Source organism: Artibeus jamaicensis, unplaced genomic scaffold (genome assembly GCF_021234435.1).
Source record: "Artibeus jamaicensis isolate MK-2021 breed Jamaican fruit bat unplaced genomic scaffold, CSHL_Jam_final contig_76, whole genome shotgun sequence".
Taxonomy (NCBI): domain Eukaryota; kingdom Metazoa; phylum Chordata; class Mammalia; order Chiroptera; family Phyllostomidae; genus Artibeus; species Artibeus jamaicensis.
The window spans coordinates 20,032,063-20,057,346 of NW_026521954.1; the positions used below are offsets into that span (position 1 = coordinate 20,032,063).

Below are 25,284 nucleotides of genomic sequence, written 5' to 3' on the forward strand. Positions count from 1 at the left end.
TTATTTTTCCCCGAATGAGAATTTTTCTTTCCAAGTGTCTTTAACCTTAATGATAAGATTTTCCAGTTTCTAAAATTAAGCTGTACTCTAGTCTTACCAAAAAAAAAATAGTAGAAATAAGACCAAGAAGATGATTCTTCCTTTGAACACCTTCCAGACCAGTGGTCCCCAACCATTTTGGCACCAGGGACCGGTTTCGTGGAAGATCATTTTTCCCTGGACCAGGGTCAAAGGGGGAGTTTAGGGAATGAATCGCATTCAAGCTCACTTCCTGCTGTGTGTCCCGGATCCTATCCTAACGGGTCTGGACTGGTACCAGTCTTTGGCCTGCAGGTTGGGGACCCCTTTTCTAGATCCTGGAATGGTGATGTCTTAAGGTCCCTCTGTCCAGCAGTCACTGGGACACACTGGTGAACATGACCCTAAAATATACAACAGAATCCTGTGAAAACTCTTGTTCACAGGATCCCAGATAAATGCCACGTAACAGGAATTTTGTGGATGGGTCCAAATCACAGACATGGGAATGGCCGTGCAGCTCAGGGGCCGGACTGTAGAGTGGGACCGTGTGGGCTCCTATCCTGGATCTCCCATAGGGGGCTCTGTGGCCCTGGACAGTTCAGCTTTTCTCTGTGCACCAGGACTCAAGTGCCAGTGGCTCTCCTCTAGCAGACACAGCAGACGACAGCAGGCGTGGCCACCCCCCTTGCACCTTGCCCTCATGGCGGACACTGCGAATCAACTGTGGTCTTCCACTCGGCCCAGAGACTCCTCAGGACGCTTCCCAACACACACTTTTGGCACACCTTGTCAATGCATTGGAGTTTCTGGGCAAAACTAAGCCCTCCCCAGGCTGAGAGGACAAGTCCAAGTTCTTTGTGACTCAGGCTCCTGCAGAACTTTCTAGTCCACCTTCTGCTTGTTAGAGCATCAGGCTCTCCAGTCCAACAAACCCACCTACTCGGGGCTCCCTGGAGAGGAGCTTTACACCTTCTAGGGACCTCCAAGTGTTAGAGGGTTCTGGCTGAAGAACTCAGGGGACATACCCCCAACGAGTAGCTGTTTGGCTGGCAGAGACACGCATCAGATGAGGCTGGCCTTTCTTAGCTCAGAGGAGGGGGTTTTCCCATCAAAAGGAAGCCCAGGGAGGTGAGGCCAAGTTATGTCTCCAGCCAAAGTATCACGACCGTCTGGATGTGGGTGGCCCGCTCCGTGTCTCCCTCCTGCCGTTAGAGTATGCGTCCGAGCGTGGGTTCAGTGAGTGAAGCCCAGCCCAGGAATTTTGGAGGGAGACAGTCTGGAAGACCTTTCATGGAACCTTTCGATAAAGCCCGTGACACGCCTTGTAACACACCGCTTTCTAGCCATTTTGAAAGGAGAATTTACGGCCTCCCAGTGCGTAAACATGTTATCCCCCGCAGCCCTGGAAAGAACCGGAGGAGACAGAGAGAAGGGCATATACATACTAATCCTTCCAAACCTGTTCTCTAAGTGGGAATTTTATAAAGTGGGGAGCAGAGCCAGGAATGGTGGGTGCTGGGGCGGTCCACACGTCCACTGGTGACCACCTGCTGTGTCAACGTCCAGAAGCCCCTCTGGTCACAGACTGAGCAGTTAACGCTTCTCTTGACATTCGCAGTGGACAGAGGTGGTCACACCTGCCTCCCTGGGTCACATTCCTCTGTTTATCCCCGTAGTGACTGCAAAGACAATAAAGGCATTTACACCGCACTGAAGCTGGAGAACATCTACAATATCAGTGAATATCTCAACAACCAAGAGGTGAGTAATTAGAGCCAACCAGGAAATTCATGTAGCTCTTCACTAAATCCAGTTGTCTTTGTTGTTTCAAATTGACATGAAACTCACATAAAGCCAACCGTTTTAAAGTGACATTTCACCCATTCACAAGGTCATGCCACCCTCTCTTCCATCTAATTCCAAAACACTGGTACCCCCCCACCCAACCACTCATTTATTTTTCTTGAGGCACCAGCTTCTCCAGTAGGTGACACAGGTCCTGAGGGCACCTCACAGGGAAATGGTGTATCTCCCCGAGTGTCAGTGTTTGTAGAGCAACAAGCCCCACTTGTGTCCCAGGGGCGTTGGCTCTCCAAGACAGGCCACCATCTTCTGCCAGGCCCCTGACGAGGGAAGACGGCACCGACCACTTCAGCCCACCCCACTGTCATTCCTTACGAACTGTGGCTCTGGCCCCAGCACCCCGGGGTGGGCTCTCCTGAGCTCTGCTGGCCCTTGGCACGAGACGGCACTGCACCAGGGATGGAAGTGAATGGCATGGCCCCTCCGACCAGAAGGAGCAGGAGGAGGGTTTGGGCTGCCCAGGCCAGGGACACACCTGGAGTCCCGCTGGCCCTCTCAGCTATGCCAGAGAGACACTCAGGAGCCTTCTCTTCTGGATGTCTCCCATGGGAGCAGGCACCAAGGGATGCCAGGGACAAGGTCGTTCCTCAACCCCCACAGCTGGTCCACTGAGACCTCACGAAAGGCATCGCGGCGGCCTAACAGGTGTCAAACACGAAGAGTCTATTTGAAGCAGCACACAAAGTTGGTGCTGACCACCTTCCCTAAATATGCCTTGCGGTGTTCATAAGTACATAATCTTGTAACCAAGCTCAAAATAAATGCCTTCCGTACACACACTTGTCCATCACACCATGTGGCATTTTCTCCATGTGCCATGATGAGCGAGGTTGGAGAGGGTCCAGGACACTGGGCACTGCACAGGGCTGAAACTACTGACTGACCCTCAGGGCCACCCCACGAGAGTCACCGTGGCCCGCAAAGTCGGGCCTCCCGACCTCCTGAGTCCAGGGCGTGCTGTCCCCTGTCCCGGGATGCAGCCTGCCAGGCCCCTGTCAGCTTCTCTGTTTGTCAAGACCCCCTGGAAGGTTCTCCACTGTACCGCTCCCCACTGTCCTGGTGCAGTTCCTGTGCCTCTTCCCTTCGAGGTCTTCGAGGATAAAGAAGCAACATCATTTTGCGCTGCACCCCACCTCCTCACACGGTTCTTGTCACAGGGCGGAAGGAAGGAGGGGGCAGGGGAGGGAGGGGCAGGAGGAGTCGGAAAGAAATGCCCGTGGAGTGCATGCGTGTTGCTTTTCGTCCCGTATCATTTTCTTGCTCTTTGGTGACCTTGTTGGAGATAAGTAGACTGACTTCTGACCTTTGTTTTTATCACGAAGTTTACCAAAAACATAAGCGGTAATTTTGATGACATGAAGGTGAATATTGACAATATTGTCCTGCTGGATGTGGCAGGGAAAAAAAACCTCCAGGACTTCAGCTCTTCCGGGGTGGACAGAATAGATTACGGCGCCTACTTGGCAGAGGTACGACCCATTTGTTTACGTTTGATCTTTTGGGGAAAATTAGAGCATGGGTGTGTTTCTTTTTTGTTTTTATTTATTATTTTTATTGAGATAAAATTCAGGTAACACAAAAAATCAACTATTTTTGAGTGAGCAATTCGCTAGCATCTGGCATGATCGCAGCAGCGGTATATGACCACATCCTCCACCCAGTTCCAGAGCGTCTTCATCACCCCAAAACAAAGCTCTGTTCCCATTAACTGTTGCTCCTCATCCCTGTCCCGGGCCCAGGAAACCGCCACTCTGTGTTCTGTTTCAGTGAGGTTACCGACTCTGGATACTTTATGTGAATAGAATCATGTTGTGTGTGACCTTTGTTCCTTTCCTGTAAGCCAAAGTTTTTGAGATTCATCTAGGTTCTAGCATCTATCAATCAGCACCTCACTTCTTTGTAGGTTTGAATAATATGATTTTATGTTTATAAATAAGAATGCAGCCCTGGCTGGTGTGGCTCAGGGGACTGAGTGCCAGCCTGCGAACCGGAAGGTCACCAGTTTGATTCCCAGTCAGGGCATGTGCCTAGGTTGCCGGCCAGGTCCCCGGTTGGGGGGTGTGGGACAGATGTTTCCCACATGGACGGTTCTCTCCCTCTGATTCTCCCACCCCTTCCCTCTATTTAAAAACAAATAAATAAAATCTTTCAAAAAAAAAGAAAAGAAAGCAGAGGTCACCTGTGTAAGAGCGTCCCACCTTCTTTGTAGGCCCATGTGCACTCTGCTGCCTGTGGACATCGTTCAGGGTTGAAAGTCCCATTTCCATGACACGGTGTTCTTTCATTTCCATTCTTAGACAGCTAAAACGCCCACAAAGGTGAATCTTTTAACGTTTGCAGATGGTCTAGAAGAAAAAGCCAACAAGTTGGTGAGTTCGGGGAGTGGGGTTAAATTCTGAAATCGCTGTAGGTGTCAATGTCAATACCACCAACCCTCTGCAGAGGCTCCTGCAGAGGCTCCCTACACCCCAAGCAGCCGCCTGTTCACAACCGCTCTCTCCAGGGTCCCACCAGCAATCCCTGCCATGGGGCCAAAAAGTCCAAGAGCCTGGGAAGGTGCCCCAGGTGGTGTCTGCATGCACCCAGCTCTTCCCGAGCCCCGTGCTAGGTGCTGGCGCAGCTCCCACCCCATCGACCCCTCTGCCAAACATGCACACACATTCTCCTGGCAATGCAGGGAATGGAGACCAAGAACACGGGAGGAGGAGTCCAAGCGCCCTTTTGCACCACCTGTAAGAGGGTGGGGCGGGGGAAGGCAAAGACACCCTCCGAGCTCCGTGAGCTTTTCCCTTCACCAGCTGCTCTGCTGGCTGGTGATTGAATGGCTGGGACTGGTCCCTTTTGAGAGGCAGCAGAGCGTGGTGATGGGAAGCTGGGCTCCGGAGGGAGACCCCGATTTAAATCCTGACTCAGCTGCTGCCTAACTGGAGGACCCCGGGCAGGGCATTTCTCCACTCCGTGCCCTGGCTTCCTCCCCTGTAAGATGGGCAATAGGATTGTTGTACATTCATATACAAAACACTGTTGAAGTGTGGATTCCAGAAAAATTGCTCAGTGGAGCCTTGGTGTTCTCCTTGCAAAAGGAGACATTGCTACTGTGCGGTGACTGTATAGCAGCTCTGCATGGGGGCAGAGAGCGGAAACGCAGCCAGTGGCGCTCGGGAAGGACTGGGGAGTGTCGGTCGGTCCTTGCAGACAGCTCTTGGTTCTGTGATTCCGTGTCTGGGCAGGGCCCCTCCCGCAGCCCCCAGGCTCACAGCTGTCCTTGCACCCAGGGCCCTGGGGGCCAGAGAGAGTGCTTCGGGGACTGGAAAACTGGTGTTAATCTCTGTTTATTTCATTCTCTTTGTAGCCCCAAGGAAGCTTGAAGCGGTCCCTGGCAAGTAATGCTCAGAAGATTAGAATGATTTACCATGGCCAAGTCACACCTCTGGAATCGTCCATGGTAATGCGCTTTCCTGTGCCCCTCGCGTGACTCATTTCACCTGCGTGGCTGTCATTTAGCCTAATGCCACAGTATATGCATCTCACACAGGCAAACCCAACGGCCTCAGGCTGAGAAACTGAGCTGTTTTAAAAAAAACAAATGATACTATCTGAACTTTAAAGAAGACGCAACTTCAACTTCACCCCCTTCTTTCTGCTTACCTTCCTGTCTTTTTCCACCCGAGGGTGAACACTCGGATAAAATCTGACGTTGCCTCGTGTTAACACATTGTACTCCGACTCCCATCACTTTTACCAGCACTTGGCTGCACGCTGAGGTTTCTTTCTGTTCCGGACTGACTTATTCTCAAATTCTTTTCCTGCAAACCCTGCCAAGAAATCGGGGAGGGCAGGAGTGGGTCCTTTCCGCCTCCGCCAGCCCTGTTTGCTGTCCCGGTCAGAGTTTCCTCTCCCCTCTCTTCCGTCCTCCTGCCTGGCTTTCCTTAGTCTCCTCACCATCTTCTGGCTTTTTCCCTGAGTGCTGGAAAGGCAGCTTATAGCCGAGAAAGAACAGGGGCTCTGGCCTCAGGCAGATCTGAGTTCAGATGCTGCCTCTGCCTCTTCAGAAGTCACGTAGCTTCCAGTGTCCTTGTCTGGAAATGGTGGGACCGGCTCCTGCCTCGCTGGAGATGAAGGATTTCACCTGCCAGAGGGACTCTGTAAAAAGGGGAAATTATTTCTAGGCTTATAGGGGGTCTTGTTTGCAGTTGTCCAGGGGAAGACTGTGGAAATGGTTACAGAGTCACCATGCTCAGGCTGGGAGAACCATATTAGCTCACTTGACTTCAGAAGTTTCCAGAACTAGTTTTCACTGCCTCTGTTTTTCTTCTTCTAACTTTTTGATTCATTTGTGTATTTACAAGTCCTTGTACTGAATTTTCTTAATTTCTGTGCTGTACCACCATTTTCTCCTTTACTTACTTATGCCTTGCACAAATTGTTAACCTCTTAAGCTGGTTTTTGCATGTCCCTTAAATTCCTGCCTTCAAGTGGCCACAGGATTCCCTGTCCTTTTCAGGACAGGAGCAACCTGTCTACAAGTAGGCAAGTTGCTCTGTACACGACCTACAGTGTAAACCCGGGGTTAGCAAACAGTGGCCCTGAAAACTATGGCCTGTGGGCTCTGGCCTACTTCCTGTTTTTATCAATAAAGTTTTATTGGAACACAGTCACACTCGAGTATTCACAGGTGATCTGTGAATCAGATCACCCTTTAGGCTATTAGGGCAGAGTTGTAGGGTTGGGACAGGGCATGACTCACAAAGCTTAAAACCTTTACTATCTGGTCCTAAACGATGAAGTTTGCCAATCTCTGGTCTGAACCACACACGTTAAGCCACTCTGGTTGGGCGGCTGTATTTTAAGCAACGTCCGCCACTTTGGGCAGCCCTGACGCCGGACACGTGCTGTGCTGCCCTCCGAGGCTCTCGGTTGCCTGTCCTCATTTCCCGGTTCTCCCACCAGGGCCTGTGAGATGCACCTCATGACAGGGTCTGTGGTTCCGTCTCCAGCACCACCACTACGGAGCCAAGCTGGACCTGACGGCCGACTCGGGGCCACCCTGGGGGGTACACAAGGCGTGGGGTCTTGCTGCTTCATGTAGTGAGTGGGGAAATATTATCTGTGTTTATTTACCAGACAACTCTTCACCAAAGCATTCAGGACCTTCAACACAAAAGCAGTGGATTGGGGGTAAGTATTCCTTTTTTTTTTTTCTGTCATGGGGTCTTATTACAGAGGTGCATGCACACAAACTTTCAGAGATGCTGGTATTGCAGGTACTTTACATTGTTTAAAATCTCCATTATCCACCTATTTTGTTCCAAACTGGGCTTTCCTACCGTCTTTCTGTAAGTACTTCCGTCCACACAGACGACCTCTCTGAGCGGGGTTAGAGATACTGGGGAAAGCCGTGCTTTGATGTGTAGGATGCAAACCAGGAAGATGCACTAGTCACCTTTACTGAGAGCACGCTGCCTAACAAACAGCCTCCAAGGCTCAGTGCCTCCAACCGCCGACTTTCATTCCCACCCTCGGGTGGACTGTAGGCTTCTCCACACACTGTCCCACCAAGAGACCCAGTCTGGGGAGCAGTTTCTGTCTGGGCCACCTTGTGTCTTCCTAAGGGAAGATAGGAATTCAGGGGATGAATGGGAACACAGGCTGCCCCTTAAGCCACCTCTTAGAACCAGCACACAGCCACCTCCTTATGACCCATTGGCCAAAGCACGTCCCGTGACCAAGCCCACCATCCTCAGGGTGGGAAAGTGTACCCGCCCCTGGGCGGCCATGCCAGGGAAGGCGCCAATAATCATGAACAGCTGATACCATCCAGCACAGGGGCTCCTTGGGCTGGAAACATTCCCATAAGGGAGCTGAGTGCCCAGACTGTGTTGTATTCAGCTTGTACCCACGGCAACACTAGGCAGCTCCGGAAATATTTTGACTGCATGAAATTGGTGGCTCATGGGAGCTGTTGGAGGTCAATCTCACAACAGAAAACCACAGGTCCTTTCCCGAGCTTTCCTCAGAGCTCCCTAGTCCCCCCTTCATCACAGGGATTCTTGCCACGCTTGATTGGGTACCCCCCACCCCAGTAAACCATGAACTCCTCGGGTTAAAGTTGGTGCTCTCTGGGGCAACACCAAATCCACCTCTTTGTTGGTGATCTGAGGTCCTGACTCAGGTCCTCTGAAGACTGTCAGGTTTACTCTGCTCCGGGACCATCCCCATACCTTTCGTCACAGTTGCCATTCCATGAATGTGTGTCCCATGCCAAGGCAACCTGGAAACAGACTTAGGACTGCCCACAGGTCCTAGGCCACCCCAACACACCTCGTCATTCAGGGCAATGGCGTGCTGCTGTGTATTGCCCTTCGTGATAGGTGGGGGGGGGGGTGGCAGGTATCAGCCCTTACCCACTGGCCAGGCTGTGTGCCCTGAGGTCTCTGGGCACCTCTTCTAATTTGCACCAAGCTGCCATGTGGGTTGGCCTTGTCCTCATCTGTGTGACAGGGCAAAGAGCATGGACTTTAGGGTGGAAACAAAACTAGGTTCAAATTCCAGGTCTCATGCTTCCCAGCTTGGTGACATTGGGCGGGGTCAATTCCTTCACCTGTGAGGGGGGAGCAACAGTACCTTCCTTTCCACCCTGTGAGTATTCAGTGATGTTTCAGATAAAGGACCTGGCCCGGTATCTGGAACAAGAAACCACTTGCTATGTATTCCTCTCCTTCTTCCTGCCCCCAGGGGGCTGGGCTGGATCTGCCATGTCCTTCACTAGTGAGCCATGGGGGTGCAGGATGGAGTCAACAGCGCTCATACCCATAGGCAACGGAACCCTTTTCTTACTCCATAGATAGCATGGCGATTATTGCTGTTTTTCAGGTGAAAGTGCACAACGTCATTTCCTCTTTGGATTCTGCTCAGAACTTTATTGCAAACAGCATTTCTTCTGTTATTGTTCAAGTAAGTTTTTTTCCTTTTAATCGGCAGGCCAATAAGTAGACCTGTGCCCGTTAACTACATGACTCAGTAGAGTGGGGTATAGTCATTCTAACGGTTTCCAACTCTGATTTCTTTTCAGGAAAGTAAGAAGTATGGGAAGATGATAATTGGATATTTTGAACATTATCTGCAGTGGGTCAAGATCTCTGTAAGTAATTTATCTTTTATGAACACAGGGGAATCCTGTGTTAGGATAGTAATTTTGCAGGATAAAATCAGAAATAAGTAACATCAAATTCCTGGTAATTTGACAGGAGATAAGTAAAAGGACCTTGGATATAGGGTCCATAACTGGAGCTTCCTTGAGACTCAGAACAAGTGTCCAGACTGCACGGCGCCTCCCAGGTTGGAGGGCACGCCCCCCATGGTCTCCCCTGGTTCCCTGTGCTCACCTTCATCACAGAGATTCTTGCCACACTTGCCTGTGCTCCCCCGAGCAAACCTTGACTTCCTTAAGTTAGAGTGCACTTGAAGTTTGGTTTGTATACACCCTGGGTAGCACTGAGCCTGCTGCGGTGTTGGTTAGTCAGCTGCGTGTGGTTTAAACAACCAAAATTTGTTCTCTCACAATTCTGGAGACTGGAGATCCAAGATCAAGGTGTTGGCAGGGTTAGTTTCCTCTGAGACCTCACTCCTTGGCTTGTAGACACCTGTCTTCTTTCTGTGTCTTCACGTGGCCTTTCCTCTGAGCATGTCTGTCCAAATTTCCTCTTTCATGAGGACACCAGTCACACTGGGTTAGGGCCCACCCTAGTGACCTCATTTGAACTGACTTGCCTCTTCAAAGACCATATTTCCAAATATGGTTTTCAGTTGGGGGGTTTTAACATATGGACTTTTGGGAGACCCAGTTCAGTCTATAATGGTTATATCTACATGAATATATCGGAAAAGTTGAAGAGCACAGTTTTGTGCTCAAAACCAGTGGTTTTGAGGCAGCATGTTGCAGCCAGCACCCGGCTTTTCTGGAATTATGGTTTCTTGGAAAATGCGCTCTGTCATCTTGGGCTCTGAGCCAGCTGCTCTCGAGGCTTACTCCATGGTGGTGGTGGTGGTGGTGGCAGGGGTAGGGTAGGGTGGGGTTGGGGGGGTGATGCTTGCAGCTGAGTACCTTAGGTAGCTGCTGCTGACAAACATGGGCTTTGAGAAGTCTGGTGACTCAGGAAAATTTGGGATACCCCCAAACAGTCCCGAGCTTCGCAAATCTTGTTCCTGGCCCTTCACCATGTGAGCCCAAACTGCCTGCCATCTTCTCCTTCATTTCTGCCCCGCCCCATGTTCCAGCTACACTCACCTGCTTGAATCCTGGAACTTTCACGCTCCACGCAATTCCCTCTGTATGTCGTACCCCCCTTGCCAATCCCTGCCTCCAGTCCCCACTCGCGTGCATTGGGTGGGCCATGCACCTGGTCCTCCTTCCTGAGCCAGCTTCTTGGTGTCTGTACTGACACCTCCTCCCACCCCCAGAAGCAAAGGCCTCTGGGTTTCCTCAGTGGCAGCAGGAGGGAGCACACACGGCTGAGTAGTGGTGGAGGAAATGCATCATCATCATCGCCACCGTGGCCACTGTATGAGTTCTCCACTAGACCAAGGGACCACATGGTGGGCAGGTTTATACCTGGAGTACAATGCAAACACTTGGATCCGAAGCAGATCTGGACAGGAATGGTTCGATTAGACTGGAGCCTCACTGTGGGAACACTGGATGGCCACTGGAACAAAATGGATTAGGGCCGTACTGTGGGACTTGGGGAGAAAGACGAGATGCAGAAAAACACATAGAATACAACCTCTACCCCACTTTTGGTAAAGCAAACAGGGAAGGAGCCTATAAAGACTGTAACATAGTTTGAATTTGGAGATGCATAAGGCTATTAACGCAAGTTGCCTCGTAAGGTATAGGTGAGGTGACCAATAAGAAAAAAGAAATAAGACACACCACATTGTCCGTGTTCCAGAATTTTTTGAATGAATGAGTGTCGCTCTCTTAAGCCAATGGGACTGGAGCATCTGTCTGGGATCCATTAAACTTGTTTATTCTCGCCTCATTAATGAGGACCGTATTGTTCAGATTATAAGACACACACCCCCCAAATGTGGGAGGAACAATGGTTGTTAATGCTGCTGTTGAGTTCTGTTTACATTTACGTTGGTGAAATATAATGTTATTTATGTTATTAAATATTTTACCACATTTTCCCCTCAAAATTTCTCTTTTTTATTTTCCTCTAAAACCTGGATGTGTCTTATGGTCTGAAAAATACGGTACCTTGTTTTCTGTCTTTAAAAAGAGGGTCTGCAGGTACTTCTGTTTTTGTAAATAAAACTTTATGGGCACACAGCCACGCCCATTTTTGTTACATTATTTGTGGCTGCTTTTGCCATGGCAAAGTCAGGCAGTTGGGACAAAAATGTATTGTCTCACCTGCAAAGCCTGAAATACTCGCTCTATGACCCTTCACAGAACAACTTCGCTGGAGCTTCTTCTAACACATACATTGATTAGTGAACTAACTTTCCATTTCCTCCCCACGTCTTTGTCAGACCACAAAGGGATCAGGTGAGAAATTCAGACTGACATAAGTTGCTGGACAGGTGTGCTTTTTAATTTTTGCAGGGGTCCAGGACAATGGTTCCTGTTGTTCCAGATGACAAGGGAAGAAGTAGGAAACTGAGGCTCAGAGAGAATCAGGGTCTTGCTTCCAGGCACATGCTGTTGGACACTGTAGAACTCATCTGTACAAACCAGCTGCGGCTCCATATCTCAGAGGACAGAGAGAGCCTTCTCGTGCAGACGGGCTGAAGGAACACGGCATGTCTGGTTCTCGCAGGTTCTTGTGGCTCAGACTTTGCCTGTTTCTCTCCCCCTTAGATCGTGGAGGAAATCGCAGCCTGCAAGCCCGTGGCCACTGCTTTGGATTCTGCTGTCAACGTGTTTCTGTGTGGTTACATCATCGATCCCATGGTAAGTATTTCATCTTTCAGAAGCTAAGGACAGATGATAAACTCATCATCTTTTATCCTTCCCCTCCAAGATTGTACTATGCATTATAATATAAAATAGTATTCTGCTTGGGTGTGTTATGTTTGGGCCCAAAATCAAATATGTAAATGAACGTACTCTGATACCTAATTCACTACACAAGTCAAAGACCTAGCTGCGCATCTTTGCTCTTTACTGGAATTATATTTACAGAAGTTAGAGGACCCTCGTAAAGAAAACTGTTTGTCCAGAATAATTGGGAAGGAATAAATCAATAGTCACTGGTGTGCAGATGGCCAATATTCAAAAGTGCCAGTGCCTACACACACGCGCACACACCTGTAGATACAGCGAACTTAATTTCCTTTGTGATTTAAAAGCCCATTGAGATGTAACTATTGGAATGGTCAGTTCTAATTAACCGAGTTTATTCCTCTGCTCTATTCACTCTGCAGTAGACACTGACAGTCCCCACGTGCCAGTCCTCTCCTGCCTCATTGGCTTTCAGTTGCTATCGAAATGAAGATCAGGATCCTTCCTAGAATGCTCTAGGCCCTGCACGACTGATTCCTGCACACCTCGGCCACATTTGCACCATTTAATCACCTGTCTCACTGTGCACTAGGCATACCTGTTTTGGGGGGTTGTTTTAGGGGGCATTATTTCTTTATATACATCTCGAGCTCCTCAGGGCCTTTGCACATGCCACGTCCTCTGCCTGGACTGGGGACTGGACACATGCTCTTTTTCTCTTGCTCTCATTCCTCCCTACCACACCCACCCCCCCCACCTGGCTCACTCTTCTAGGTCTTGTCATGTAATGGTTGAGGACAGACTCCAAATTCAGTTGTCACCTCTACATTCTCCGAACTCTGTGACTTTGGAAAACTATTAAACCTTCCTGAGCTTTATCACCTCAATGGGGTCGTTTTGATGGTTTAGTGAGAGATTACATGTAAAGCCCTTAACACCATTTCTGGTACACGACCCACTCAAGAACCAGGCACTACTGTTACCTGTCATCTCAGCTCAGGTCTGGGCTCAGACACATCTCGCGTTTCCAGGAGGCCTTTTCTGGTTTTCCCAGCAGACTGGGCTCCCTTTTCTACACTCCCACTGACCTCCCGGCTCTTCCTTCAGAGACGCTGCTGCTGTTGGAAGTGTGCATCTGTGTGGTTCCCTGGTTAAGGAACTGCCCCCAGGACACACAAACTGGCCTCTACACTCCACGACCGCAGGGTCTGTGTGTGCTCTGTTCTGTCACTGTCATCCGTACCTTTCTGGCACAGGCAGTGAGGTGAACGAAGGATAACCAGACAGCTGTCCGTCACAGTGCATCCATATTGCTCTGTTCGTCCATGTTCCCGGCCCATGTCTACATGTCCCTTTGTCTTTGGGATGGACTTCTGTATGTGAATGGAAATGACCCTAACACTCCCAATGTTAGGATCCAGACCCTGATCCTTGGTCTCCTGGCTGCCCCCCTCCTCCTTCAGTTTCCTACCCGGCCTGTCCTGCTGCCTGCAGCCCCTGCTGATGGCCCTGGGTGAAGCCCTCGGGTGGGGTCGGGAGGGTCCTTGGTTAGCCTGGTTGATTCTGAATGGATCTCGCTGCATGCAGTGCCCCCCACCCACCCAGGCCGGTCAGTTGGCCCAACCGCCAGACGCCTGCTCTCAGATAACAGGAGAAGCCCTGGAGGGGAGGGCCGGCTGGCGGCTGCTCGGGAAGAATGCAGGCTGCAGCCATTTGCAGCGGGCGGTTTCAATACAGAGCGAGAGCCCTGGGCATCCACTTCCCCAGGAAAACACTCCCCACAGGGCTGATTCACATATTTCCTCCTGGTTGTTCCCAGAAGGACTGAGGCAGCTTCCAGTAAAAATATGCAGTTATCACAAAACTTTAAAACCTCTCAAAACAGGTCAGAAGCATAGGACTCTACCAATAAAAAAGTGTGGGGGGAGGACAAATTCACTGGAGATGCTGGGCCAACGTGTGCCACTGTCATTCAGAGTGCACACGACCAGGAGGGAAGCAGCAGTGCAGTAGCTGAGCGGGGAGGTCGTGCTTTAATCCACGCCGCCTGCTGCCGCACCGTTGGGTGGCCAAGGCTGCTCTCTGGGTACTTAGAGCACTGGCCGGAGGCCTGGGGCAAAGACTTGAACCTCTCCTGGTACCCGGCGGGCTGCAGGTTTACAAAGCGGGACAAGCGTAGGACTCTGGCTGGTGCACCGTGCCCACGGGGTCAGGCTGGTAGTGCCCGGCGGTGTCTGTTCTGACGGGTGCATAAGTTTAAATAATGCCAGCTGCTACCCCCACAAAAGTCAGTGATGTGGCCATGGCAAGCTGAGGACAGATGCCCCTCTTAAAGGGAGAGCCACCACTCAGCCACCGCGGCTGCGGCCTTGTGGGAAGACGAGCTCGGGGTTACGAGATCCAACTTCAGACTTTTCAAGAAAAGACATAAGTCCAGATTTCTATGTGAAATCTGACTTGAATATATTGGCAACTTAAAAAAAAAAAAACCTTTAACATTGCCTTTTAAACAAAACAGAATTGAATGCACCTGAGAGCTGCCTTAGAGATGGGTAAAACGAAACCTGGGAGGCTTGTCGAGAGCCTGGGGCACCTGAAGCATTGCCATCACTGTTCATGTGCAGAACGAAGTCAGAGGGTTCATTAGTCACCGTGACAGCAGAACATCTCTCCAAAGGGATCCGTTCGGGCCCAGGCCTGCTTGGTTGCCCCTCCCATCGCTGGCGGCAAAGTGGACTGGTCTACAGCTCCTTTGGAGCGTCCTAGAAGCCCACCCTGGCTTCGGACTGCCGCTTCTGTTACTCGTTTATAAAATAAATATAATGGGATCCTTTCAAGGTTTTAAAAAAAAGTTAATGAATTATAATCATTTGTAGTGCTTCACCTGGTGGCTGTCTCATTATCAAGTTCACTAGTGGTTTCAGTGAACAAAATTAGAACTCCTTTAAAAAGTTGCAAAATAGAGTGATTTTCGCCAAGCAGCTGATGTTTCCCATTTCCCATCTTCATGCATGTAACCCTCCCGATTTTCTTTCTCTCCCTAGAATTTGTTTTGGTTTGGCATAGGAAAAGCTACCATATTTTTGCTCCCGGCTCTAATTTTTGCTGTAAAGCTGGCCAAGTACTACCGGCGGATGGATTCGGAGGATGTGTATGATGAGTAAGTACATGCTGGTGTCCCTCCAGAGCCGGGGGTCCTATTCTGTGGTTCTGCCCCCCGAGAACTCGCTAAAGAGGAGCTCAGTGGAAATGACGTGATTTTTTTGTTTAACTCCTGGGTCACCTCTGTTCAGATGCGTTCTTTGTACCAATTTTCTTAGGCTCGCTTGTCTTAACCGTTTTTTTGCCTCTTGCTTGACTTTCTGTTTCCTTAACTGGCCTTCTTGTTTCTTGTTTGCAGTTCCTCGGCCCCGGGGACTTGGCACTTGAATCTGTAGCTGCTTTGGCTAGTCTGTTCTTTGACCCTGTAGTCTGCCCTTCTCTCTGTGCTCGGTGAACTCGTTCGCTTCATTGTTACGTCACCCATCTTCTCCTCCACACGGCTCTCTTCCGACCTGGTTCCTTCAGCATCTCCTGGGAGTACCAAGGTGGGGGGTGAGGCTGTTACGCTGTGATCAGAATTAAAAAATAATTGTCTCTCTCTGTTGTTTTTTCTTCTTTGATATTTTATAGTGTTGAAACTGTACCCATGAAAAAGTAAGTCTTTTCTTTTTTAAACCATGTTCATAGGTTGGGACTGGGATTGGGGGTTGCTTTTTATTATTAGTCAATGGATTTTTTAAACTAAATCAATAGCATCTTAAAATTATATAGCAACGATAGATATGTCCAGATAAAAATAAATGCTGATGCCTCTTAAAAATAAGGATGGCACATGGTGCTGAAAAAATAAATCATTGTTGATTAATAAAATTGTACATGTTAAATGTACTAATATATAAAATGGTTGTTTTGATACTTGATTTTTGGGGGATTTAAAAAATATATATTTATTTATTTTTAGAGAGAGGAGAAGGGAAGGAGAAAGAGCAGGAGAGCAACATCAATGTGTGGTTGCCTCTCATGTGTCCCCTACTGGGGACCTGGCCTGCAACCCAGGCATGTGCCCTGACGGGGGATCGAACCAGCAACCCTTTGGCTCACAGGCCTGTGCTCAATCCCCTGAGCTACACCAGCCGGGGCTGATATTTGATTTTTAAAGGGAGCACTTTGCCTTCTTTGTAGATTTAACAAGTTGTCACATGAGCATTTAAATTGTCTTTGTAATCCATGGTATCAGTATCCATCTCGGAGGTAACATGGTTTTTTGGTATATTTATTTTTGTTACAGTATGCAAAAGGGTAATATTGGTTTTCATAGACATCAAACCACTCAGAACCTATGAACAAAGCTGTTAAACAGATCCAACTGCAGGGGTTCTTGGTCTGCCGCGTCTGCCAATTTTGGAAAAGAAGCCTGCCCCCCGAGGACTTTACGGACACAGGATACCGTAGGGAGCACGCACTCCGGGCCCAGGAGGGAAAGGCGTGCGCCCCTGCCTTCCGCCTCTGGGAGTCTGGCTTTAGTCACCCGCGCCGTCTGTGAAAGTCCGACTGCGGAACACATTCATTCATCTTCAGTTCAGCCCTGGGGACCAGATGTGAATTTTGTCACATTCCCTGGCCTGGGAAGTTAGACTTGTAGTTGGAGGAAGTTCGGCAAATAGAAGGCATGCGAAGGCATGTGAACAATAAAATAATGACTTCAGAAATATGACTCCACCCTTCTCATTGAAAAATAGATCTGAACTATAGTTACCACTTAAGGCACCATATTGTCTCCTCGGGGTGGCTGTAACAAAGGGCACGAACTGAGTGGCTGAAAGCAGCAGAAACATATTCTCCCAGTTACAGAGACTGGAAGTCAGACCGACACTCCGTCAGAGTCAGTGTCTACCCGAGGGCCTGAGGGCCAGTCTGTTCCCTGCCACCCCCGGGTTCTGCCCACCGCGGGCAGTGCATGGGGTTCCCCGGGGGCAGACTTACCACTGCGGTTACTGCCTCTGTCTCCACACTGGTCTCCGAGGAAGGCTCTGTGCCTCGCACTGGCCCCCTCCTGTAATCCTCGCCAGATCGCTGTGAGGCCAGCAGCTCCATTCCAAACTGTAAGCCAAGTGGCCTGAAACTGGCAGAGCCGAGTGACCCACCAGCACACAGCTCTTCAGTGTTCAGGCCAGAGAAGATCCAGGTCCCCCAGCCCTACAGCGCCTGGCTTTCAGCGCATGGGCGCCAGAGGCTAAGGTGGTTCTGACACAGACCATTCCCTAACAGTTCAGACTAAACCACCTCACAGGTGCCCAGTGCTTTCCAGTGGTGAAAAGGGCTGCCAGTCAGCACTGCTCAAAGGGTGGCCCCGGGGCCCGGAGCAACCGGATTATCCGGGAGCTCCAGAAGTGCTAAATCTCAGACTCCAACCCAGACATACTGAGAACGAGGCCCAGGGATGTGTATTCTAACAAGCTTTCCGGATGAGTCCAAAACAGTAAACTTGGCCAAGCAATATTGCAAATCACCCGATGGGATAGGTCTTGATCTGTTCAGAAAATAGCTTTTATCCAAGAAATGTGGTTACGCCCCGTCAGAAACAATAGATTGTTAGCAAAGCAATACATGCCTACCCAGCCTCTGCAGAAGGCCGGGGGGAGGCAGGGCCTGTCCGCAGACAGTGCTCATGGTGGAGTTTTACATGGCTGGCCGCCAGCCCTGAAGCCCGTCATCAGTCTGAAATGTCCGTCTTCCCTCCTGTCGTCCTTTCCCAGGGAGGGGCTCCTGCTCGCCCGCAGGCCTTTCCCAAACTTCTGCTGCCATCCCCTGCGGCCGATCGGTGATTTTTACCACTTCTCTGTTCTCTTCTACATGAGCATTTAGTTCATTGCTCCCTCCCAGCAAGCTCTTAAAAGCTTATGCACACAGTTCATGCTTTAAGTTCCTTTGATCCCCCACCATGCATTAGAGGAAGAATGGATGGATATTAGACTCAGAAGACTTCAGTTCAAATGTGACTCTCCCCGCAGAAGCAACATGGGCTCCCTTAGCCTCATCCCCTCTGTTAAATGGGGCGGGGCTTGCCCCCACCTCATTGGGTGGGTGCGATGATGGACAGCATGCCTGGCACGGAGTAGGCTCAAAGTGGAACCAGTATCACCCACCCGTGGTAGGCTTCCAATAAATAGATTGAGTTTTGCGAGGCACTGAACACCCTGTCATCAGGGCTTCAAGCAGAGGCTAGTCAGCCTACACACACAATGTCCCAAAGAGGAGTCTCCATTCGGTTTTAAAGGAACAGGAGCAGTCGAATAGGAAGCATCGCTGTCTGTCTCTTGAACAAGAATGGCACTGGCAGAATCGGTCAGCTGTAACTGTTAGTGGAACTCTGGTGTCTGCCAAAGTCCTGCAAATCCCAGGGGAAGGCTTCGATGGTCAGTTGTTAACTCGGGTCACTTTCAACTCTAGGCTCTGCAGCCCCTCAGCATCCCCCACCCCGATCCATGTGTTCCCAGGGTAGTTTTGAGGGCCCAGACAGGCAGTAAGGCCGCTGTCCCTCACGTAAGAGAGACCTGCATTCTGATCCGTGATTGCCGCTTCCAATCCCAGAGCTGCAGACACGGAGGTGGGCAGCTGCTGGCGCAGTTGCTCTGAGGACCGGCTGCATTCATGCTCACGTACCTGGCTATGCAGATTGCCTACGATGCTGGTAACATGGTCTATCCAGTAGTTAGACCTGCTGAGAAAGAGGAGGAACATGAAATGTCTGATGAATATCCTGTCTAATTGCCCTTTGCCAGGAACGGTGAGGCATCATATGACTGTAATTGATCCAGATACCCCCAAAATATGGCAAAGCTTGGTCTCAAGTGCTACTTTGCTGTGGCCCAAATCTGCCACACCTGCTTCCCAGGCAAATTTGGAAGATCTTCTGGTCACTTAATATACAGGGCTGGACAAAATACCTGGATGAGGTACACAGTTTCCTGTCCCCAAACAGCCCAACTAAGCCTGGTCATGACCCTTTGGTCGCGTTAACATTTCCTATACTGTCTTAGCGATCAGTCTATGAGCCTCAGGCCCTTGTACCCCCAATATCTGACTTGAATGGCTGACCCCGGATCTGCTCAGGGTTAATGAGCCCCCAACACCCCTGCTTTCATATGAGTCAGAATCTGCCTCCAAGGCACTGCCCCCTGCTGGTCATGGGAGCCCATTAGCAGATACGGGCGGTGCAGTCACCCCTGGGAAGGGGAAAGCATGTGCCATTACTCTGCCATCCACTGGTGGCAAACAGGAGACCTCGGGTGTCCCTGTGGAAGGACAGGGTTTTGGAGAACCAGGAGATCTTCCAGGCAAACTGATCTTTGGCACTTTGTGCCAAAGTGATTGAGAAAAAGGCATTGGCCATGTCCAGGACAGAATACTGCCTGGACAGTAATCAGGCAGTATTAGTGTAATACTAATCAATTCAGCTACAGTCATGAAGTTCAGCAAGAATGGTTCTAGGGGCACTGACGCAATTTTGTTGATGACCATCCACTGTGGAAACACCCATTTTGGACTTTAGTGAAGCAGGCATAACTTTCCAGTGAGTTCAACCCGTAAATTCAGGCTTTATTGGGATAGCAACTGGCAATACACCGCTAACACACTCTGCTACCTCATAGGCTCTAAGACCTCGTCATGACATGTACTCTCTCTGAGCTTCATTTTGGCACTCAGTAAATAATTGTCAAATAGAAGTGATAAATTTAAACTGATAGTGTTGAACCTTATCATCTCTAATACATATTCTGCCTCTCACACATTCAATGACCAAAACATTGTTTGAACGTTGTGCTGACTTGGACACTGGGCCAATCACTGACATTTTCAGCAACATCATCCCATTATGAACAGAAAGGACTTAAGAAATGCCTGAGAGACGTGAAAATTGTGGTTGGGGTCAAAGTGCTTTCAGTAAAGTGGTGAAGAGCAACACGAACATGAGAATCTCTCACTGTGTGTCTAGTTGCAAATAAAGCTGGGTTTCCAAGCTCCGAAATGATTGCCGTTCATAATTAGCATAAGGAAACTCTTTAAAGACCTTTTCCTCCCTGTGAATCTCCAGCGTGTGCTGTCCTGTGGCAGCTGGGAGGGCTGTGGCTGCTCCTTTAATGACATATTTCTATGTTTCCCAAAGTCAGGTGGGAAAAGACATCTGAACCATAAAGAGTGACATGTTTTATGCAAAGACGCATTCCCCAGCCCTCTCCAGGCCTGGACTCACTCACCCTCCACCATGTACCTCCTGTGGATTGTCTCTTCTCTCCCCTCCTCGCCTGCCTTCCTCATTCCCCCTCTGCTCCTGGAAGCTGTGCCAGACCAGCCTGTGAGCTGAAGTCTGACCAGGGTGCAGACGAGAGACAAAGAAAGAAAGGAAGAGAGGGAGAGAAGGGAGGAGGAAAAGAGGGAGAGAGAGAAAGGGAGGAAAGAGGTTATAGTATTTGCTTTCTTGCTATCTTTGCAAACAATTTTTTGCGGGTTTTTTGGGGGGGACACAATGTTGCTCAAACTTGGTCGAAAGGTTATTTTGCCCTATTTTTAACATTCCAAAGGTTTGAGGGAGCTCTCTGGCCTGGCAACTCCCGTTCCATTTCAAGGTGGCTTCCTTACATTGTTTACATGTAAGTTACAAGAAACTTCCAATAAATGCCTGACTTTGTTCCTGTTGTTTTCAGTTTTCTTTCTATTATTATAATGAGAATAATCTTGATCACCTCAAAGTCCAATTCAACCAATAACCATTTGCTACCAAGGATGATATGTGGGGAAAAGAGTGGAGAGGCAGACACAGCTGGAGCCCGAGGACTTGTGTGTAGGGTGTGGTGGGTATTGACCTTGAAGCTGGCTGGGATCGAGAAGGGAGAGTCCTCCTATGTCACTGAGAAGTTTGGACTTCCTCCTGTAAGCCGAGGAAAACCATCCAAATCTTGAAGACATAACAAGATGTCATGTCTACAGCAATCATCAGACAGTGAGCTGTAGGCTGAACCGTTCAGTCTCGAGGGCAGGAGCCAAAGCATGTTCACTCTGCCATTCCCTGCAATGACTAATGTTGCATTTTGCCTAGTAGTTACTGAGTAATGATTGGATAAATAGTGTTCTTTTTCCTCTAGCAATGAGTTGTCTCTTATCTGGTTGCAGGCTCTTGAGAAATTCTCTCTGCTTCTTGTTCAGTTAGGGGACTCCACCTTGAGCCCCTCAGCCTTCCCTCCAACCAAGTACAATAATTACCACTATATTGTCATGATTGACATCCTGGTCTTTCCCCTTGTTGAGGGCAAGGATCATCCCTCCTTGTGTGCATCCCAGCTGATGACAAAGACCCTGGGGCATGCTCATGCCTTCCTGAGCATTCTTTGGATGAACTAAATGGGAGAATGCATGAACTACAGCTCAATGACGGATTGCGTGGCAGGATGAGGAGGTCTGGCTAGAGGCCAGCCCACAGCATGGGACAGTCCCTTCCTCTCTGGGCGTGGGGGCCATATTCACTGGGTTCCCTTCCGGGCCTTTTTTAGAGCTCATTTCTGGCGCCTTTTATCTATACTTCTTCACCTTTTCATTCACGTGACAGAAATAGCAGTTCATTAGCCCACAGGCATGGTGACTCACAACATTAACAAGCAGAAATGACAGCTTGTCTCCCCGATTTTTCAGTTTTCTAGGGTAGCAACTGGCATCTTTGTTAACAAACACAGGTTAGGGACTCAAAATTCCAAATGGAGATGCTTTAGTGCCTCCCTCTGTCCCGAAGGGGAGGTGGCGGAGTGCACGTGTGTGCGTGCTCGTCTCTGATGCCCCTGCACGAGAGCCTGTGTGAGTGCATACGTGTGCACACGTGTGTGGAGGTGCACAGCGATCTATGTGCTCTGAGGACTTTATCCAAAAGGAGCAGACATCTTTAAAGCATGTTTAACCTGTCTTACAATGATTTCCTTGAAAAAAATATGAAAAATCTGGAGTTGTTCAATGAAATTACCTTGTATGGAGTCTGTTATAAAACACCAACAAAAATTTTAAAGAACATACATGCCTTTGAGACAGCTCTATCTCTTGAGAAAAATAACAATTATTATTATGTCAATCTCTTCCAAATTGCTGCTGTTCCACCACACTAACTGCCACAAACAGTAGTTTTATTTGGTTTAATTTAATACAGAAACCGTGAGTTACTTGTTAGATGGATGCAGAATGAGAACGGTGTTGCACATGACTGTGGAAGGAACTCGGTCAGTGTGACGGGGCTTGACATGGGGCATTCTTTTCAGATAAACACACTCTAAAAGATTCTAATTTGTGTTCACACTCAGCGTGGTACCATCAACCCTTCAGCGTGCTAAACTGGAGCTGAATTCTCGTGACAACGAGCACTTTCAGTTTCGAATGCCAGTGCTGTTCAGCAGGTCTGTGAACGCTTTGGCCACCTTAACAGGTTTTAGCTGATGTTCATTTAGACAATTTCCCCATTGCCTGACAATGAATAGGTTTTTAATACACACAATTCTTCCCCCCCAAATTAATGTCACTTTGGTGCATTGACTCAGCATGTCGTCTGTACAGGAGGTTATTTTTAAAGAAGAAAATGACTTTTGAGCAAATCAAACTTGACACATGACAGAAAAATCAGCTTTTGAGCTTGAAATCACCTGCGGTCCCCAGACTGCGTGAGACGTGCATTTGGCCACCAGACTCAGCCTGCGCGTGGTTACCAGTTGTGTTCAGATTTCCTTTGGAAACCTGGAAGGGGAGGCTGCTCTCCATCATTTAAATTTTTGCTGAAGAGAAGATGACATGACCCCAGATAATCACGAGAAAAATACCAGATATATTCCAAATGGGTGACGTTCTCAAAATACCTTTCAAGGTCATCAAAAACCAGGAGCATCTGAGGAACTGTCCCAGCCACAGAGGGCCTAAGGAGTTATGCCTGCTAAGCGTCATGTGGTGAGTCAATGGGATGCTGGGAAGAAAAGCCCATTGGGGTTGAAAACTGATGTTCACACAAAACCCAGCACGGGAATGTTTATAGCACCTTTATCCATAATTACCAAAGCTTGGAAGCAACTGAGATGTCCTTCAGGAGATAAATGGATAAGCAGATGGAGTTACACTGAAATAGTGAAATATTATTCAGTGCAAAAAATAATGAGCTATCACATCATAAAAAGACATGGAGGAAACTTACAATCATATACAGAGCGAAAGAAGTCAATCTGAAAAAGTTAAATTCCATCTGATTCCAACTCTATGACGTTCTGAAAAAAGCAAAACTATGGAGACAGGGAAAAGATCAGTGATTACCAGGGATTGGGAAGAGGGAGGGGTGGATAGGTGGAACCCAGAAGATATTTAGGGCAGTGAAAATACTCTATGATACTGTGATTATAGATACAGGTCAGTGTACATTTGTGAAAACCCACAGATTGTACAACACCAAGAGTGCACTATTAGAAAAAACATGACTCTAGGTAATTGCGATGTATCAAGGACGACTCATCAGCTCTCACAACTGTCCCACTCAGGTGGAGGAGGCAGACAGTGTGAGCAGCTGTGTCAGTGGTCAGTGGGGTGGGGACGTGTATGGGATAAACACACTTTAATAGATTATAATTAGGAACTCTGTCCTTTCTGCTCACTTGTGCTATAAATCAAAAACTACTCTTAAAAATAAAGTCTATTAATTATTTTAAAAAGAACATTAAATGAAAAGTAAGGAGACCTAAACAAAATATAGACTTCAGGAATACTATATCAATAGTGGTGCAATCTTTTTATAAATGTGGCATTATAATGTAAGAGGTTACCCACAGGGGATGCTGGGTAAGATGTCGTGGGTCAGGGGACCAATGACACTGATAGACGATGATATCTGAGCTGGACCCTGACGGATGAGCTGAATGAGCCGGGCAGAGTGGGACTGGAAGGGCATTCCAAGTACGGGGAACAGAAGGAGCAAAGGCAGGAAGTGGGCAGCCGCACTCAGGAAGTGGTGAGTGAGTAGCTTAGTGCAGCCATATTGGAGTCTGTGTGTGTGTGTAAATGAGTTTGGAATGACAGGCTGAGCCAACAGGGAAAGGTCTACATAGCCTGGTATAACATTGTGCCCCCTGGTTTAAAACAGAAAGATCAGGACAGATGTTGTGATGGGATTACAGGAAGGCTGAAGTTCCGCTGGAAGCCAGTGGGACAAAGCTTAGAGAAACACTTCTCAGAAAAGATCCTAGAGGCCACATGTCCCCTTCAAACATGCTTGGTGTTCTGACCTCCAATCTTCCTCCATAAAAAATCTGGCTGCCTCGTGAGGATCAAGATGAACTTCTCGTTATTTCAGAGGCCACCTTGACCTCTGTCTCCCTGTGGAATGAAGCTGCTTGATCTTGCCTACGCCTCAATAATTTTCTGAAGCATCACCCTGTGAGTGCCTATTTGGGGACCATGTGGCTCTGTAAAGTGGTGGTCAGGACAACGGGGGTGGATCTCTCTACGAGCCAGTTGTACACAAGGCCTACAGGCTGGGGAGATGGCCCCCTCGGACCGCATGTATGACAAGACCCTTTGAACTGCTGAGTAAAGCAGTCAACATCCACAATTCTGTGACCTTGGAATATTCTCAAACGGGAGCATCCTGAGTGGAATCCAGCCACAGTTATGACTTCTGGGTGTCTTTATGTGGGCCAGGACAGCATTTTTAGAGCATTTCAATTTAGATGCCAACCCAACTCCACGTACACACTTTTGGATGTTGGGGCATTTCTTAAAAGTTCAAGAAACTCCATTTTTATACCAAAAAAATGCACGAGTACATACAAAACAGAAATGACTTCTGAAAATATTGACCGCCACGCCACATGTTCTCAGCCAATTGGAGCTGAGTCCTGACCGCAGATGCCAGAACCTACCCAGACTGCCACAGTCCCCACCACTTCCTGTTGTGCCCCTGTTATGCCCCACAGCTTTCCACCACTTCCGTATTTTCCTCGTAGCAAAGGCAAGGTTGGTTGCCACTTACTACTATTCACATACTATTGTTTTCTTTACAGTTAAGAAAAGAAATACAATTTCTTGTACCCACGCACAAAAAGAGAGGTGACAGAACATAGTGTGGTCCACATCTTCCCTGTGGACGTGACTCTCCTTCTCTGTGTTTAAGCTGAAAACAAAATATGTCTGTGTTTTAAGGAATACAACTCGAGTCACTATCGTGAACCCAATTTGTCCTCCTTCACTTTACGTTAGTAGCTCAGCCCCATAAATAGTTCAGTACGAAACCCCAAAGAAGGTACGGTTATGGTCAGCAATCTGGAGGTGAAGAAACAGAG

General features: G+C 48.7%; 1 protein-coding gene across 8 annotated transcripts in view; it reads left to right on the plus strand.

Annotated features, from left to right (window-relative positions):
• Positions 1–16,764, plus strand: part of PROM1 (prominin 1) — an 89,977-nt gene extending 73,213 nt beyond the window's left edge. For 5 of the 8 annotated variants that reach the window (XM_053672455.1, XM_053672457.1, XM_053672454.1 and 2 more), the window contains 11 exons: positions 1,698–1,782; positions 3,207–3,353; positions 4,182–4,253; positions 5,237–5,329; positions 7,009–7,062; positions 8,758–8,838; positions 8,957–9,025; positions 11,750–11,842; positions 14,938–15,053; positions 15,294–15,589; positions 16,224–16,763. In XM_053672455.1, the coding sequence (XP_053528430.1) occupies positions 1,698–1,782; positions 3,207–3,353; positions 4,182–4,253; positions 5,237–5,329; positions 7,009–7,062; positions 8,758–8,838; positions 8,957–9,025; positions 11,750–11,842; positions 14,938–15,053; positions 15,294–15,330 (847 nt within the window). In that variant the 3' untranslated portion in view covers positions 15,331–15,589; positions 16,224–16,763. Of the gene's footprint in view, positions 1–1,697; positions 1,783–3,206; positions 3,354–4,181; positions 4,254–5,236; positions 5,330–7,008; positions 7,063–8,757; positions 8,839–8,956; positions 9,026–11,749; positions 11,843–14,937; positions 15,054–15,293; positions 15,590–16,223 lie in introns of all 8 variants that reach the window. The other 3 variants (XM_053672458.1, XM_053672456.1, XM_053672459.1) reach the window with 3 other exon arrangements.
• The last annotated feature ends 8,520 nt before the right edge of the window (positions 16,765–25,284 follow it).